At 41.6% G+C, this 17,232-nt stretch overlaps 1 protein-coding gene across 3 annotated transcripts in view; it reads left to right on the top strand.

The window, feature by feature from the left end:
- The window catches only part of PTPRR (protein tyrosine phosphatase receptor type R), a 148,351-nt gene that overhangs the window by 95,343 nt on the left and 35,776 nt on the right, over window positions 1-17,232 (top strand). For all 3 annotated transcript variants that reach the window (XM_055712525.1, XM_055712523.1, XM_027811802.2), the window contains one exon: window positions 16,887-17,073. In XM_055712525.1, coding sequence (XP_055568500.1) covers window positions 16,887-17,073 — 187 coding nt within the window. The remainder of the gene's footprint in view (window positions 1-16,886; window positions 17,074-17,232) is intronic.

The raw sequence follows: 17,232 nt of genomic DNA, 5'->3' as shown, positions 1-17,232 counted from the left end.
GTAAGTGTAATAAAAGTTAAAATAATGTGCTTTATAAAGCTGCTAAATGCTCACCTCTGTCCACTTCCTTATAAGATGAGAAAGAAGGATAGTCTGATGGAAAAGAAAGGCAATATATTTTTAAATAATTTAAAAAAACTTAATCAGATAACCCATAGTAGTCTGTGGAACTCACTGACAAAAGACAAAGTTTGAATCAGGAATGTGTTAGCAAGAGGTACTTACACATATAGTCGCACAGTAACAGAGAGCAGTTACTGTTCTCGGTCTGCCTTTGGCATCCTTCCTCAGAAACATCTTGTGTTTGACAGCTTTATAGAGAAAATCATGGACAGTTTGGGCTTCAGGTTTGGAGGTGGAAAAAAATTCCCATGTTGATATTGATAACTATTCTCTTTTATTAGTTATTCTGCATAGACAGATTCAACTATTGTTCTGGCCACTTCTACAGTTTCTATGCCCTGTCAATTGCCATCTGGATGACAAATGCTGTGGGTGACAAAACACTAACTGTAATACCTGTTTTCCTGGTGTTAGAAAAGCAGGATCTATTAAAATGAATCACTATTTTGACAATACTGTATACCAAATAAAACCTCAAAAGAAATGTTGGAACCAAGCTAAAGCACCCGATGTGCTCTTTACCTCATTAATATAATGGCAGCTGCATCTCAGGATGCCACTGTTCAATCCAAACTCCACTCTAATAGATGAGAGAAATTTCCAACGATTCTCTCTGGTTCTGCTCTGATTTTTAGGTCACAGAGCACAGTTGCTGCAAATATAATTACAGTGTTGCTGATCTGTTATCTTTATACAAAACCATCCATTGTGAGTAATCATTTTGAGTAATGCTTAGAGGGTAGCACCTTGCAGTTGGACTACTGTAAACATGCCAGGTTTTGTAGTTTATGACACAAGCATGGGAACTTAATATGTTTACAGGAAGGGGCCTTGAATTTCCTGGCTAAAATATACTAGCTTTGCACAGATTTGGAGGGTAAATTTACCCTATTGTGCAGAGCGGAATATGCTTTCTGCATTCTTCATTTAAAACCTAGGGATTGTTTTCAGGAAAATGTCAGTGTATTTGTTCAAAATACAGCTATGTATCAACACAAAAGTACTAGCTGGAGAACAATTTTACAGTGATTTCCTATCAGAAGGAATCTGCAAAGCACCACCGACCAGTAAACTGGAATTTTTGTGCTTCGGTCCATCTCTGCCACCAAGTCATTAAAGCACTTTGGACATGGCACATAAACCTCCTGTAGCCATGCTCCCAACCACTGGATTGAGGGTGGCTGCTTGGCATGTCTGTCTGAAGGGATGTAGTGAAGATGAGAACCTTATCCAGAAGTACAGTAAAAGTCTTGCATGAAACTATTTGTCCACATCATTTCAGAAGAGTGAGAGAATACCAATAAAAATAAAAATCCAAAAACTTTCTGAAGGACCTAAAAATGCACTTTTCTCATTTGTCAGACCTCTCAGCTATATTCTGTCCTGATCTATAAGATGCAGTAATAAATTCCATACACCCAGGAACACTTATTGCACTGAGGCCAGCTGGCTGAGATTAATTTGTGTCCATACTGCCAAGCTCCCAAAAGAGCCAGGGCTGGATGCAGACTGCCTACCAGGAATGGCTTGTGCATGTGCTGGTTCCCAAATGGTGCCAGTGAATTGCTTTGGCATGCTCTCGTTGGCAAAAGCTAAAAACAAACCAGGGCTGCAAGGCTTGCTATGTAGCAGTATCATTTACCAAGTTTCAGTGCCTGGGATTGTTCCCCGGTGCTGTTTAATTTCTTTTTCTAGATGTAGCTTGCACATGCAATGTGCGCAGCTGGTGTGGCAACTCTCATGAGGGGAGCAGTCCTGCTCATGGGCAGCTGCTCACGGGCTGTGCCTTTTAATAACGTTCCTTACGGCGCAGGGTCTCCCCGCAGCCTGGCGTTGTGGCTTCCCTGTTCCTCAGGCCATCTCGGCTGTCTGGACAGCCACACTGCGACTGCTGGCACCTGTTCTCTGGGCGACAGGGTAAGAGCAAGGGCTGAAAACTTGGGCTACCAAGGTGGGATAAACTGGTCTGAGAAACAGGGAACATAAAGTGGGATCCAGCTCCAAGGGTCGCCTGCCCAGTGCCTGAGAAGTCTTGTTTTAGCACATGGATTCATGACTAGAGGCAGAGTAACGCATTACCTCCAACTGGCATCCGTGTGACATTTCTGTTAGTGCACGGTCAATCTGAAAACTTTTTGCAAGCACTGGACCTCTGAGTTGCACAAACGCCTGTTCTGTCCAACCCAATACAGACGTCTTTGCTTATCTGCAGGGTAGGAAGAGGGCAGGAATGTGAATTGTCCCCTTGCTTCGGAGGGGAAGTGAACTCGGGCACCAGCCTAACAAAGACGCTTTAAAAACCACGTTTTAACTGTTTGACTCCTGGCTGGTTGGGAAAGTGTTTTGATTGTGGTTAGAGCTCTTTGAAGCAAAACTCTGTGGGAGTTATGATCTAAATAAATAGATGCGAATAACTATGTAGCATCGCCCAAACTTACACCCACAGTCCGTTTCCCTGTGTCGCTATCACATTTTGCAAATTACTTCAGATTAGCGTGGGTAGATGATACGTTTCTGCTCCTAGCTCCCTCTCTGCTTTAAATTGTCCCACATCCCTTTTTTTCTTTTTGTACAAAGAACTGAAAACTCTTCAAAGCATGTTACATTAATTTCTGGGAGCGGATAATTCAGGCAAATTAGCCCACCCTAGTTCAGGTAAATTCTGGTGCAGCTTCATAGCCATCTTCTCTCAGGTTCCAGGGAGTGCTCCATTTAGCACGCAGCCCATGCCTACCCTTGGTTTTGCTTTTACTGTCCTCAGAGGTTTAGTCAAGATTTTTGTAATAATTTTGTTGTATTCCCAGGTCTCTTATCTGGCATTTATTCTTGTTACTCCAGTTGCTACTGGTTTTAGCTTGTACACAGGAAACCGCAGTGCCAATCAGTGTCGTTCCCAAGGTGACAGGAAACCCTATTTGGTCGGATGTTGATTGTGCTTGTCTTTACTGCTCCACCCATAGCATTTTCTTCCTTTTTGGCTTAAGTTAAGACAAATTAATCAGTGGCCGCCATCTGGTAGACAGTTTTGGAGGTTTTGCAGTGATTCGTCCAGCTGATCTTTTGAAAAGTCACACACAGCACAAGAAGCTGAGGGGAAATAGCCATGTGAATATTTAAATGCTTCTTGAGCCCTAGAATGACAGGGGCTGTTGTTGCCCTGGACACCCGAGTAATTGGAGTTGTGTAACTCCCTTGTCTCATCCAGCAGCAAGTTTTGGTTTTTTAAGTGCTGCTTGGTCAGAGGGTTAAACTGTTGCAGCTCTCCTGCAATTGATTTCCTCAGCTCCTCTCTGCCTCTACTCCATTTCTATGGTTGACCATCTCAGGCAGGGTTTCTGTGACTGCTTCACCAGCTGTCCTACTGTGCAGGCAGAGTGGGACATCTGCGAAAGTGAGGAGATGCACATTAGCTGAGCTTGAATGCTCCAAGTATCTCGGCTCAGCCTGTAGCAGGATGTGTCCATCTGTGACTTTTGCAACCAAATATATCACCTTTTCACATGGGTGGGTTGGAAATGCCGTGCTAAGGGACAAAGAGCAGGAGAAGATCACCATTTTCTTTATGAGACTGAGTTGTAAGCAAGATGCGGTACATTGCATCTCATGAGCCCTTGATAGAACGCACAGTTACTGGTTTCAGCAAAACAAAGAACTGCTGTAGAAGGAAGCACCCATATCAGATATACAGTTTTATATTTACAAGGAATGTTGATTTCTCAGATCTGGGGGGCTTTGACAAATGCTAATGCTTCAAATTAAGACACAAATATTCACCTTCCTTTTTGTTTTGGAACTGATCTTGCTGTTCCTTCTGGCCAACTTTTCTGTAGGGCAGCCTAAAGCTGAATTTAGTTCAGTTCCTCTTAATTTAAAATGTTAGGAACTGACACAGAACACAGAGAAAGACAAACAAGAAAAACATCAAAGTGCCTTCAAAACTGCAATATAAAACACCCAAGTGTATCTTTGAATTGGCATGAAGTACATGTACTTCATGCAAGAAGCCATGTACTGGATAGTACTTACAGCTTATATTGTAGCCATCAGTTAATATTCCAGTCCATGACTCTCTTCTTGGAGTACAATCATAATTAATTTTGTTTCTGTGCATTGTCAAGAGGACACTGGAAAATTAAAAGTTGACAAGTTATACTGCTTATTTTTGGAAAAATCCAGTTCTGGAAATTCAGCAGAGATCTCTTACGCAGTCAGAGCTAGTATGTACAGAAAACTTAACATTGCTACCTAGCAGAAGTGTCTCTTGTTTGCAGATCTGTGGGTCAGACTATTCCTCAGCTTTTGTGGGAAATTCTCTTTAGCACTTTTATTAATATAGCATCTGAGAGCCTGGGTCATAGACCAGGACCCCTCTGTGCAAGGCTCCATATGCACACAAAAATGAAATGATCCTCTGTCCAAAAAACTTACAATCTAGACATCAGACAAGGTAGTAATGCATACAGTCAGGCAAGCCTCAGGAAAGGAAGAAGTAATAGCATCACGGCAGAGAAGAGGATGCCGGGAGTATGCTATGAGAATGGCTTAGCCCAAGAAACACTGCCCTGAGGCAGTAGCTGATTTCATACGACACTGACATTTCAGCCAGGTTCTTGCTAGAGTTGTTTGTCAGCTTTGATACCACCACATCTGAGATGATGCATCAGTTAGGTTTGACTTTGAACCTTAGCTGAGTACAGCCAAGAGATTTCAGGAACTCTTTTTACAATTTGCATACTAAGGCAAGTAAGACATTAACTGGTTAAGTGACTGATCCAAGACGATATTGCAGATCAGGACCCTATCTTCATAAATTATCTGGACTTTTGAACTCTTCGTTCAGTTCTCTAACCAGGGGAGTCTGTAACAAGCTACAGCAGTGATATTTCTTTCTGGGACAGGGACTTCCCTTATGTTCCCTATCAAAGAATATACTTTTGACGCTTAACAAACAGTGTATTGTTGTTACTAATTTATGGTAGCTATAATTATCCCTGTTATGTTAATATTGTGGTTTGATAACAGGAGCAAAACAGAACACGACGACTTCAAATGCCTGCTCAAATATGCGATAGGCATCAGAAGGGGAAGTACTGTATATAACTCCCACACAGAAAAATGTCGTTAAGTACAATGTTTCTCTGGGGAACTCGGTCCCGGTGCTTTGGGGTAACTAGTAGCAGCTCCCTGGAAAGCCACGCTGCCAGCCAGAGATGGGGACAGTGCTGGGCAGGAGGCAGCTGAGCCTGCCCCTCTTCCCCGGGCTGGTGCTTCCGCTTCCCACCATCCCCGGCAGCCGCATCTCCTGTCTTCAAGATGTCTCAAATCCTTCCTGAGCTGTAGTAAATTCCACAGGAGGACTGCTGCATAGTCCAGAGGCTTTCCGTTCCTTTCCCTGGATTTGATAGTGGATGTAACAGTGCGCCCTTACAACAAATGAAGGAAAACAATCAGAACAGCAGGAAAGTACGCAACAGCTAATAAATCCAATTTGCGTGGTCTTGTTTCACTTTAGGCTCTATTTAGCTTGTTTTGCCTCGGTGGTTTTACGGAGGTGTCTGGGAAGAGAATTTGGCCCACAGAGCACAATACTGAATAGGTTTGCGAAAGAAGGACCCATTGTGAAAAGCAGAAAGCTGGTATTGTAATTAATCCCAAAGGTAATCCTCTGGCTACAGGGAATGCATTTGCAGTTTACGGATAAGATCAGAATAAAATACATGTTTTTTGCTTCATCAGAAGGATTTTCCCAAATGCAGATGGCCTAAATACCCCTCTAGTCCCCACATCTATTGTTCACTGTTGTCCTGGGACAGTGTGGAGGTCATAAGGTGGGCTAAGGAAGCTGTCTGAAGGGAAAACCCCAGAAAAGAAGACACCAGACACAAAGATGTGGAAGCAACCTTGGTTCACGACAGTCCTAAACTATGGATTGCCAGAAGCTAGAGGGCATACTAAAAATAAGTAATGGTGTTAATTAAGTAATGGGTGATTCCTGCTTGCTTTGTTCTTGCATTCTTTCCCTAAGCCTCCTCTTGCTGGCCATTGTTGGAAACGGGATATTGGGCAACCTTTGGTCTTACACAGTACACCAAGTTTACGTTCATATTTCTACACCACTCCCTTCAATATATGCTAATCTGACCCGTGTTACATCATCAGCTGTATGGAGCCTTGTGTGTTGGGAATGTTTGTACTGAGATAGATGGGGTGGAAGCTGAGCTGGGAGGGAGTTTGGTTTATCCTTCAGATATGACTTCTCCTTCTTTTTCTTTATTTCATAACGCAATGTGCATTTAGAGTAACAGTGCTTTTATTGGAGTCCTCACATTTCCCTCCTCCATTCAGATTCAAAGAAGTAAATTTAAATAAAGTGATTTAAGTTCCTTAATGTCATGATTCCTTTGCTAATACAGAACTATGAATCTGAAGCAATTATAATTATTTCGCTCTGAAATTTCCAGTCTGTACTGACTCATTCATGGTGCATATGAGGAAGAGTGGATCGAGAAAGCCTTCGTTCTGGTCTGTGTCTTCATCTCTGGGCACAGGTACAGGTGCATTTCCCTCCCCTAGAGCTCAGCTTATGCACTCCCCTATAGGAACATCTCTGATGAAGGTAGGCAGTGGCCAAGGCCTTGACCTTCAAGGGATCTACTGAGCTCCATAGAAAGGAACTCCAGGTTACTTACCTGTTGGTTCCTCATCAGCTGCTCAGCCCTAAATGGGACTGTACAGCTTGGCAATACCTCTTTTAAAGGTCTATCTAATCTCTGAAGTGCAAGATAAAGTAGGCCTGGGTATGTAGACACTTACAGCTGTCTTCTAATAGCAGTCAAGCATTGCTCCATTTCAAATAGCAAGCCTAAGTGGATTTTCTACACTTCATTTTCAGAGGGAATCCAGGCACTTTGCACATTAATACACTTGTTTGAGCAACCCTTTCTGTAGAAGGCAAGGCTGGAAAGTCGGACTACTAAAATGAATTGGGGGGGGGGGGGGAACAAAAAGAAAAAAAAAAGCTGGAAGAGAGAAAGTTTTTTGTACCTAGCTTAGGTGTAAGCTCTGGAAACTTCAGAAGCAGCTAAATGGCTGACCTGAGTGCACATAAACTGTTCCTGTCTCTAAAAGCCTAAATCCCATCAACTCGTAGTATAACTTAGCACGTAAGTCACTCCAGAAATGGGACTGTGCCTTCCAAAGTGTGTGAGCTAAAAGGATTTTTGGTCTGTACGGGCAGCTTGAGGTGCTTCATCCGCGGTGTGACTGAGTGGAGCAGTTTTGTGGCTCCCTTCAGAAGTGTCCATAGATGGCGCAGCTTCGTTGAGCGATGGTATGGGTCTGGAGGTTTTACATTCTGCAGGAACTGCTGCTGCTTAGTAATTTCTTCGAAGTGCACTAACAATTAATTTTTCTGCTTAGAAATCTGTGTGACACTTGCAGTAGTTTAAAGATAATGAAGACCAAGTCAAATAAACAAGGAATGTGCTTTTTTATTATCTTAAGGTTGACAGGGTGTAGTAAACGCCTCTTTTCCCAGATGTTCCTTCCTGTCTTTCCCAAACGGCAAAGGCACTAGGAAAGAACTCATTGTACTGATTAGTCTTCAAGTCACAATAAAAGATAATTCTCTCTTACTGATACTGTCGGAAGATACTGCCCATTTACATTAAGAATACTCCTACCCATGTCTTTTTCCAGGTCAGCTGCTTTTGGTTAAAGCCTCAAAAGAGTACTGAAGGACATTAATGTGTGAGTAGGCTATATATTTGCTTTTTCGCATCTAAGGGTTGTAGATTATATTCCTTAAATGAGCAGCAGGTGCAGGACAGAGGTAGAGTTTGTGCATAAGAGATTAATTAGTATAGAACACATGAAGCTAAATAGACCTATTGGTAAGGGGGGGGTTTTTTTGGTTGGTTTTTTTTTTTTGGGGGGGGGGGGGTGGCACACATGATGACACAACCCTCAAACACTTTTTTTATCTAAAAGCTGAAAAATCTAAGATCAGTCCATGATTTATTTGTTTACCATAGGGCTGACCAACTAAATAGGGAAAAATCTGTTAAGCACTTTTAAAAAAAACACTTCCTAGAAGCTGTTGCTGTAGCATTGCACCTCTCCATTCTCATTTATTAGATTAGTTCTCTTAGATAGGCTACAGTTCTCTGAATATTGCAGGCAAGCACCCTCCAGGCATGCTGTAGTGCTCAGCAAAGAAGTGAGCCTTGCATGTGCTGGGAAAAGTAATCAGGCTTTGCACCTGGACAAGAGATCTAAATGGGAAATTATGGTGCCTGGCCACAGCTTCTCCAGTGCATCATGGCAGTACTTATGAACTGAAATCGTAGAGGGGCAATTCGTGCAAGTGTGACAAAAAGTATATTGCAGATTGATTTTTTTTCTCTGATTTTCAAGCAAAAGATACAGCAGACAGGATATGTGGGGATTTTTAACAGCTCTGGTTGCCTTACCTTAAATAAATGCATTAATCTGTGCATTAGTTTAATCTGTGCAATGCTAGAAGCTAACTGTTACTCCTCTCCATCTTCTTTTCCATTTCCCTATTCTTGTAATCCATTTTGTTTATATTCATTGTAGCTTGGTTCAAATTAGCATGTGCATCAATCGGAGAGAGAACAGGTCATCTAGTATGTTTCTGCAGTGAGGCCTCCAGTATGAAATAGAGTAATGCTTCAATGCAAGCAGATAATAGCAATAAACAAGACTGCATTCAATTAAAGCTCTATCCTCTAAAGCAAATTAGCAATAAATTAGTAAACATTTTTCAGCTCTTTGAAAAAAAGCTCAAATAAGCACAACAAATTAGCCTCTTCATTTATTTTTACTTCTGAACATTTAACTCAGTTTTCACTCATGCTGAAAACATGTATATGTGAATATGAATCAGAAATGGAGCTTTATGTTACCATTCAGATTTTATTGGAGAGAAAAGTTTGCGTGACAAAATGCAATTTGATTGTAGAAATAATCTACAGGAAAAGATGGGAGGCTGTATAAGCTTTGCATTTTTGAACAGTCAGTTCCCGTAGCCCAGTGGCGTAGCCTTATCGAGGGCAGAACAGGAGTGAATTGGCAGTACATTAGAAAGCATGATTAAAAGAGGGAAAGTTGAAACTACTCTCATGTCAGCTGTTTTCCTCTACAGGATATTGAACCATTCCTGTCCTAACCAGATACTGATTGCTTAAAACTTAGTCCAGAAATACTTGTCAAAACCATTTCCTCAGTTCATTTTGACATGCTGAGGTGTGAGTAGATCCTGCAAATTGTTTGCAATTTAGTGCTAGAGGTATTGGTCTGCTCTCACTTGTGGCTGTGGGAACAAGATCACACCCTCTGGAGAGAACATGAAGTGCCTCCACTTTCCAGAAAAGCTATTTAAGAGGCTCCTGATCAGTTTCTATGGACTGAGAGAGGACTGGAGGATGCTACCAGGTTCTGCCAGGAACTGGCTAGGAAGCTGCAGAGGATTAGAAGTCTTGCCTTACAGCAGCCATATACCCCTCTTCATCTCCTTCCAGTAGGCACACAGCTTGTTGTCGCACTTCCAGACACATTCCTCAGGGTAAGAGGCAGGAAGCATCAGTTTTTCAAGTGACAAGTAAGTGGGAAAAAATAATAATGCAACACTGGAACAAGTATGAGGAGAACCGTGTGGTAGAGCAAACATGAGCAGAAATGGCAGATGTTCTTTTCAGGAAGATACATAGGATCAGCATGCTTCATCCTATTGCCTCCCTTATAGTCCTGAGCTTAAATATCTTCCATCCATGGCTTTCTGGTGGTAGGACTTAGCTTCGGTGTTAGACCCTGATTACTCCCTCTGCACTGTAGATGAGGTCCTCTAGTTGGGAGATTGGGCTGCCCACAAAAATGGCTTACAGGGTTTGTCTTAGGTGCAGATGATTGTAAGGCAGAGTAGAAATATTATAAATATCAGTAATATTAATGACTGAATTGTTAAGCATGCTTGTGGAAACATCGGGCTAATATCTCCCTACCTGTCCAGGATCTCCTCTATGGAGAGGAAGAATCAGAGCCAGAGGAAGGAGGCTTTGGAAATGAGGCCAGGAGCCTATAAAGAGAGGTCCACTGTTCCTAGGCATGATAGGAGGTCAGTAGGTAACTTCTGGTGGTTTAAGTAGCACTGGTATTTCAGGGGAGAGCAGGAAGGTTTTGACCACCTGCACACCGAAGTGCCGAAGCTGAAACTCTGGTCCTGCATTTTATATTTTCATGCATAGTAAAATTGCTGCAAAATGACCAAACATGAGCTGAGTGGAACAGGTCCTTCAGGGTATCGGGCTGTATCAATTTAGACTGTCCATGATGCATATTATCCTTTAATGCAAAGCAGATCCATCATTTTGTATTCATAGTTACATAATTTCTGTCAAAATCAGCTTGTATTCCTCTGCTGTTGTTTTTTTAAGTAAATGATTTGCATAAATAATCCGAATCTTGAAAACAATTGAAGAGTAATTTCCTTTAGAGAAGAGTGCTTATGACAGTTGATTGCTAAATGACTTAAGGTAACTTGAGAAATGACATGAATTTAGGGAACCTTGGGTTTTAGTCCTGCTTCTAACTCTAGTTCTTTGGCCTTGTTAATTGGTTGATTGCAGCTTTCTGATTTTCAGCTTGGCTGTGATGTAAGTTTGGTTTGTTTAAAAGTGTCAATAACCCCAGGTCTGAATGGGTTCCTAAAAGCTACAGCACTTGTTCAAGTGAAAACCAACACCAACCCAGAACTGTCAGCAAGAAAAGCAGAGATCATTTGGGAAACTGAGTCATCATCATAGATCTGCCAAGCATAGTATGTGTGTAACAATGCTTCATAGGGCACCTAGGAGTGTAAAAATAAAAATTACATTATATACAATAAGTACTGTGTGCAAATATTTCTTTATTAAGATGACATTCACATAGTTACATAATTAATTTTTATTCATTATTTTCTCAGACTAATACCGATGATACTGATTGACCTTTGTTGAAAGTAGGAGTAAATAAGAGGATAACTACATGAACGGGTATTGTATATTATCAGAACTGATGGGGTTTTCTATCAGAATACTCTCTGATATGTGCTGCAGCACAACAGAAAACTCAAACTTATGAGATCTCCATTTCCAATAAAAGAACATAGACCTAGGAAAAAATAAATCTGCTGGTTTTAATTTTGCGTCGTCAATAATGGAGTTTTACCACATGCTTAGAAGACTTGTTTGAGATGATAGTGTGCTGATGGTCAGAAAAAACATGAGAGATTCCCACACTTGTCAATGTAACCATACTCTCATTCAGCCCTACTTTCCCAAGACATCCAGTATCATAAGCAGTACAAGATGATGATATAGATTTCAGGCTGGCATGTACAGAGCAAGAATCATATATATGCATTTTTAAAAAACATATAAATCGTTCTTATGCTTGTTAGAAGCAACTATTTAACAATACGTGAATGCTAATTTAAAACTTAACAAATTATGATTCACTTCAAATGAGAGTAATTTCTTAACCTTCTGACTGACTTAATGGATGTTATAAATCTGGATTTGTGAAGAAATATCTCAGTCATATATTAGAAGATCTGTGTTACTGTTTGCCCCAGGCTGAAAGAAAATGGCACTATGTTCAGTCCTTTGCAAAGATTATTTTAACCCCTCTCTTGCTGCTTTTCCACTTACGCTTTTTTCAAAACTGATTTTTCTTGATGAAGTCAATAGGTGTTATGCAGTATGCTACTTTGATTTATTTCATATCAAAATACAGGATTAATAACAATAACATGATGTCTTTTTCTGGTTAACTGTGCTTTTCATTCCCCTCCGCAGCTTTACGTATCATATTTGGTCATCTACATGACCATATTTTCTCTTAGCTATTTTGCTAAAAGCAGCAGGAAAGCTGAGACCCATGGTTTCTTTCCATTCTCCTTTTTTACAAATGCATGGGGGTGTTTCCTTTGAATTACTCCACAGAAACATAAAACCAGATAAGCAGGTGAAGTCTGGCACCAGTAACATAGTAAGTGGTGGAAACCATGTGCCTAACTGTGCTCTCCCAGTGCAACTGCAGCAATGCAAAACCCACCTGAATTCAGTGCATTTGCTGATGAGATGGACCAGCAAGAGAAGAGGATCAGCACCCAAGTCTAAACCTAGTCTGTGAGCACTAGAGAAGTAAAACGCACAGGGGAATCGTGGTGTTTTTCCCATTATCCCTGCAGTAAAACCCAGGGAGAACAGCCCTGCGGCACATCCCCTGGTACAAGTGGGACCTGAGGACGCAAAGCAAACTCCTTCCCCAGCGGCCGCAGCCAGCACCACTCTTGCCGCTAATTAATGGCTTCCTTCCACCTGCACGGCTGACACAGCTCCCGCCTCGGCCACGCAGGAGCTCGGCAGAGGGACAGAGGACCAAGGGCACAGAAGGAAGCGCCTCCCGCGTCTGCAGTGCTGGGGTCAGAGGACAATGGCTCTTGGAAGGCAGCAGCCATCACTGCTACTTCCAAAACCACTAGAGAGATTGAAAAGCCCAGGACCGGGAATCTGGGCGTTGCATTTTTCAGGAGTGCTGAATAAACATGGGAATGTGTATTTAAAGAAATTACCCAGCTTAAATAAACAACTGGGAAAACATGTTGGGTAATTGGGTTTTTATAATCACCAGCTATGGCTTAATTTTAGGGTCAGGGAAGACCTGGAAATGACCTCACTAATGATTAATAGGCTTTAGTAACCTGGTGGCCCTCCAAGGTGGACAGGTGGAGCTTCCTTTTGAGTTTTCAAACAAATATTGCATTAATCTTTTTTTTTTTTTTTCTTTATATGGTCTGTAATGAAATCTGCTTCTATAAATGTATTATTAAAAATACTCCAGTGGATTCCCATCAGTGGACTTGTTCCTATTACCCAATTGAAAAGAAGGCTGTAAGTATGTGGTGAGACCCCCCTCTGGGATACTAGACAATACACAGGCACAAGTGGTTTCCTGATTGCATATTATGTGAATATTTGCATATGTGAATATTATTCACATACCCAGTGTTGAGGTGGGTGAAACTTTGGAAGAGTTAGTCTCATGACGATTTTAATGTAATGTTGTCACGAATGTTTAGAATTCCTCACATTCCTCACATGATGCTCTTCCCCATCAAGACATGACCTCAAGGTGATGCCGGGGGAGGTGTACCATAATAAAATCTTCTCTAATTTGGCCCAGACTATTAACATGGGGAACATAAAGTTACACAGAAGGTAAAAAAGGGTTGCAAATATTCAGGAATAGGGGAAAACCCATGTCTATGGCTTCTTTAGTTTAATTTGTAATGGTAAGATAACTGTATGTAGTTAGGAGATATATCTCTTTCTCTCTTTCCAAGAAAAATAAGTTGTCTGACTTGAACTGTCATGGGTCTGATGCGATTTCTTTACACAAAACCTATTGGAGATGGGATAGTTAGCAAAAATGGGCTTTGTTATAGATGGTACCTCCTTGTTGCTTTGTGAGCAGCCTTGTGCAGTCTCTCAAGTAAAGTGGTAAAAGGTGGGCTTCACTACCCAGCCTCTTTCCACTTAGTAGTAAAAGAGAAGATTAGTTAATTATTTTCTGCCCTGTATTCAGTTGTTATTCAATGTGTAGCTTTTAATGTGTTAAATATGCACCTAAAAACTATTTCTTCTCTCCAGAATAAGTTATTTGATTCTCAACACCGGTATTCGTCAATATTCCCCATAAATGGTAAAGCTGTAAACTCAAAGTTATAATTAGATCAGGTATATTTTTTGTTGTTGTTAAAAAGGAAATAGCCTTTTTGCCAAGACTGTCCATTATAACAATGCAAAAGCCAAAGAAAATATTAACATTTTCACAGTACTTTGTTACTGAACAATGCAAATACTTTTCCTCTGTATTAGGAAATCTCAGTAGGCTCTCCCAGAAGTATGTCTGGGTCTAAATCACTACCCATTTCTCAACGAAAGTAGCCTAAACAGTTTTGGAGGGGTTCATTGCACACCTCTTCTGTGGATTTCTGGATTGTTTTTGAAAGACTGGATTTGTGATGTGCGCCCTCAGAGCCACCTGTTTGAGGGACTGCCTTTTTCCATGGAACAAATTGCTAGTCGTGGTCAGAAGAGGTGCTTTCGCAGAAGGATTTTTGTGAGAAAGTGGTCTAACAGGATGTTTTCCTTGAGAAGCAGCATGGAGCCGGGAGACTGGCTTCCCCCGCAGCAGGGGCAGGCCCCGGGGAGCAGGGATGTGTACGTGAGCCAGGACCCTAACGACGGGTCTGGCAGAAAGTGGCCACCAGAGCAGGTTCACCTCCCAGGCTGTCACGGCTCTGGATTTGGGTATGAGCACTGGTACCACTGGCTGGGGCTTTGGTGTGATGCAGGTGTGTAGCAAGCCACAGGGCACTACTGGTAGCCTATGCATGTATCTAGTTACTAGTCATTTCTGCTCAGGATGCTACTACACTTCTGCCTACCTCCTAGCAAAATTAGCAGAATCATACCACACATACTTCCCTCTGCCAGCAGAAATTGTCCCCATCTACCCTTGGAGGCGGCCAGCTGCCTGCAGCTGCCTTGGCTCTCCTGCCTCTGCTTCTGTCGCTGACTCACTGTTACCATCCGCGGGCCTGGGCAGCACAGCTCTTGCTCTCACCCACCCATCGCCTAAGCTGAAATAGGATTATGGACACCATGGCACAATGTGAGATTCACTGATTCCACCAGGTGGTCTTGTCTCTGGGCCATTGTTGCTTTGTGTTTTGCTAAGTGACAGGTGAGTGCCTGAATCACATCATTTCTATTCATGAAGACTGACGTGATAGAAATGGTCTGATTTAAAATAAAATTACTGAAGGGTCTGCTGACATGTATAAGAGGAAGGAAAGTGCATGGCAGTTGTGTCAGAACAAAAAATGTTATGTTCACATAGTTACAAACAAAGAAGAAAGTGATAAACTCTAAGAGTACTTATTCTGGTGGCAGAATAAGATCAGAAAACTGAACAGCAACACCAGCACTACGGAAGGAATCACGGTGTCTGAAAAGACAAGTAATTTGCTCAAATACATGTGCATACAAATACCTATGGGCCACCAATAAATAATGAAAGGGCAGTAAAAAGCAAGTACTAACACAAGCGACTTTTGCTGCGGACTAGGGGAAAGCATTCCCCCAATATTAATAGCACTTGCCCCACAGATACTATCCGGTGATGTCTGTGTGATATTTATAAAAATATGTGGTATTACTGTGAAAGGGACAGTTGTATCTTAACAACAACTCAGTGTCCAGAGCGATGTGCAGTCACACTCACCCAGCAGGAGCTCTCCTGCAGATAAGAAATGCACGCAACCACACAGAGTTCCAGCAGGAAAGCTGGAGTCACTGAATAATGGATTAACCAGTAAATGGTTAATCACTGGCATACGTGATTTTAAAAATGGGCAAGGTGTAGAGTTGTATTCTGATCTGGCAGGATGGCTATTAGGAGAGACTTGAGACAGAGATCTTACATTGTGGTTGTATATATCGGAGCGTAGTAGAGCAACTAAGAGCTTAAAGAACTCCCCTGTAGGCATACATTGACAGAGTTGATAATGTGTGGAGGTAGGAATGCAACTTGCATTGTCATATATCTATACGTGCATAGCTGCTCGGTAAATGTTAGAGACATTTACATTGAGCTGGGCATAAGTAGCCCAGTTCAGACAGCTGAATCTTACAGTCTTTAGTACTGGTTTCTGATTAGTAAACAGAAAAACTTTGATTAATGCCTACAGATGTGTGTCTAATCATCATAATTCACAGAGCATGGATTTATTGCAATCAATATGCCTAAAGTTAAGGGCTGAGTAGGTAACGTGATCGATGGATTGAAACTGAAAAAAGACAGTTTTGTTAAGTGTTGTTTGAAGAAAGCAACAAAAAGAGTAGCACTCATACCAAGCACACAGAAGTGGGCTTTGTATTTTCATGGTTCAAAGGTGTTGTTGAAATGAGTTTTATTTTCCTGTGGAAATGTGAAACGTTGATGAGCTTGATTGTCCTGCAAGAGATGTTTGGCCTTTCCGAATAACCTCTCTGAGTCTGCGACCATTCCTCCTCCTGGGATGCAGCTCATTTATTGTGATTTATTGCCTCTCCCTTCTTTCCTACTTTACGTGAGACATTGTCCACTGTCTTGGAAGACGCAATGTTTGCACGGCCTTGCAACTTATTTCTGCTGATTTTATCACTTTTCCTCCCTCCATTCTATACATTTAATTTGAGTAGATTCTTATATTAACGTATAGCTGACATAATTGTGAATTTATTTCCAGGTTGCTATATGTATCAGTTAGAAGTATATCCCCCCTTTTTTTCTGTGAAACATTTCTTCTTCTATTAAAGATATCACTTTCACATTTGACACCCATAACAATTACGTAGCACATAGGGAGCAGTTTCTACTTCTAAGAATAATCCAAATAGTTGCTCCCCAGCATGCTGTTCTTGCAGCACTGGTTGTTAGATTCAAGAGGATAATGGTATATAAAATCTTGGATTTCTGTCCACACACCCAGTGCTGCCAGTAAAACCAGTCTTGAAGTGTTTGCATACCCAGATTTCCCCAGTGACTATACGGAAAGTCAGGGTGCATAAATAACTGAGGATCAGCTGCGTGAGGATGGGACTTAGAGTAATACAGATCTATTTAACTGTTTTAATTATTTTCTAACACAGGCGAGGATCCAATGTCTCACTGACTTTGGATATGAGCTGTTTGGGAAGTGTTGAACCTTTCGTCGCTGTGCCAACCCCACGGGAAAAAGTAGCGATGGAATACCTACAGTCAGCCGGCCGTGTCCTGACACGGCAGCAGCTTCAAGACGCAGTTGCATGTTCTCATTTACTTCAAACGGAATTCATGGTGAGTTTAACAACAAGCTTTAAATGATGTTTTTTGACATAATTGGCACAACAGAAACTGTGGGGAAAATATAACTGGGCCACACTTTAATGTCAAGGTACAAATCATTTCTGAAGGGCAGAGGAGATAGTTTCAAGGTGGCGTTTTACGTTTATGCGG

Source organism: Falco cherrug, chromosome 5 (assembly GCF_023634085.1).
Source record: "Falco cherrug isolate bFalChe1 chromosome 5, bFalChe1.pri, whole genome shotgun sequence".
NCBI classification, from domain to species: domain Eukaryota; kingdom Metazoa; phylum Chordata; class Aves; order Falconiformes; family Falconidae; genus Falco; species Falco cherrug.
The sequence above is the reverse complement of the archived record's forward strand: the minus strand, read 5'-3'. Positions and strand labels throughout refer to the sequence as shown.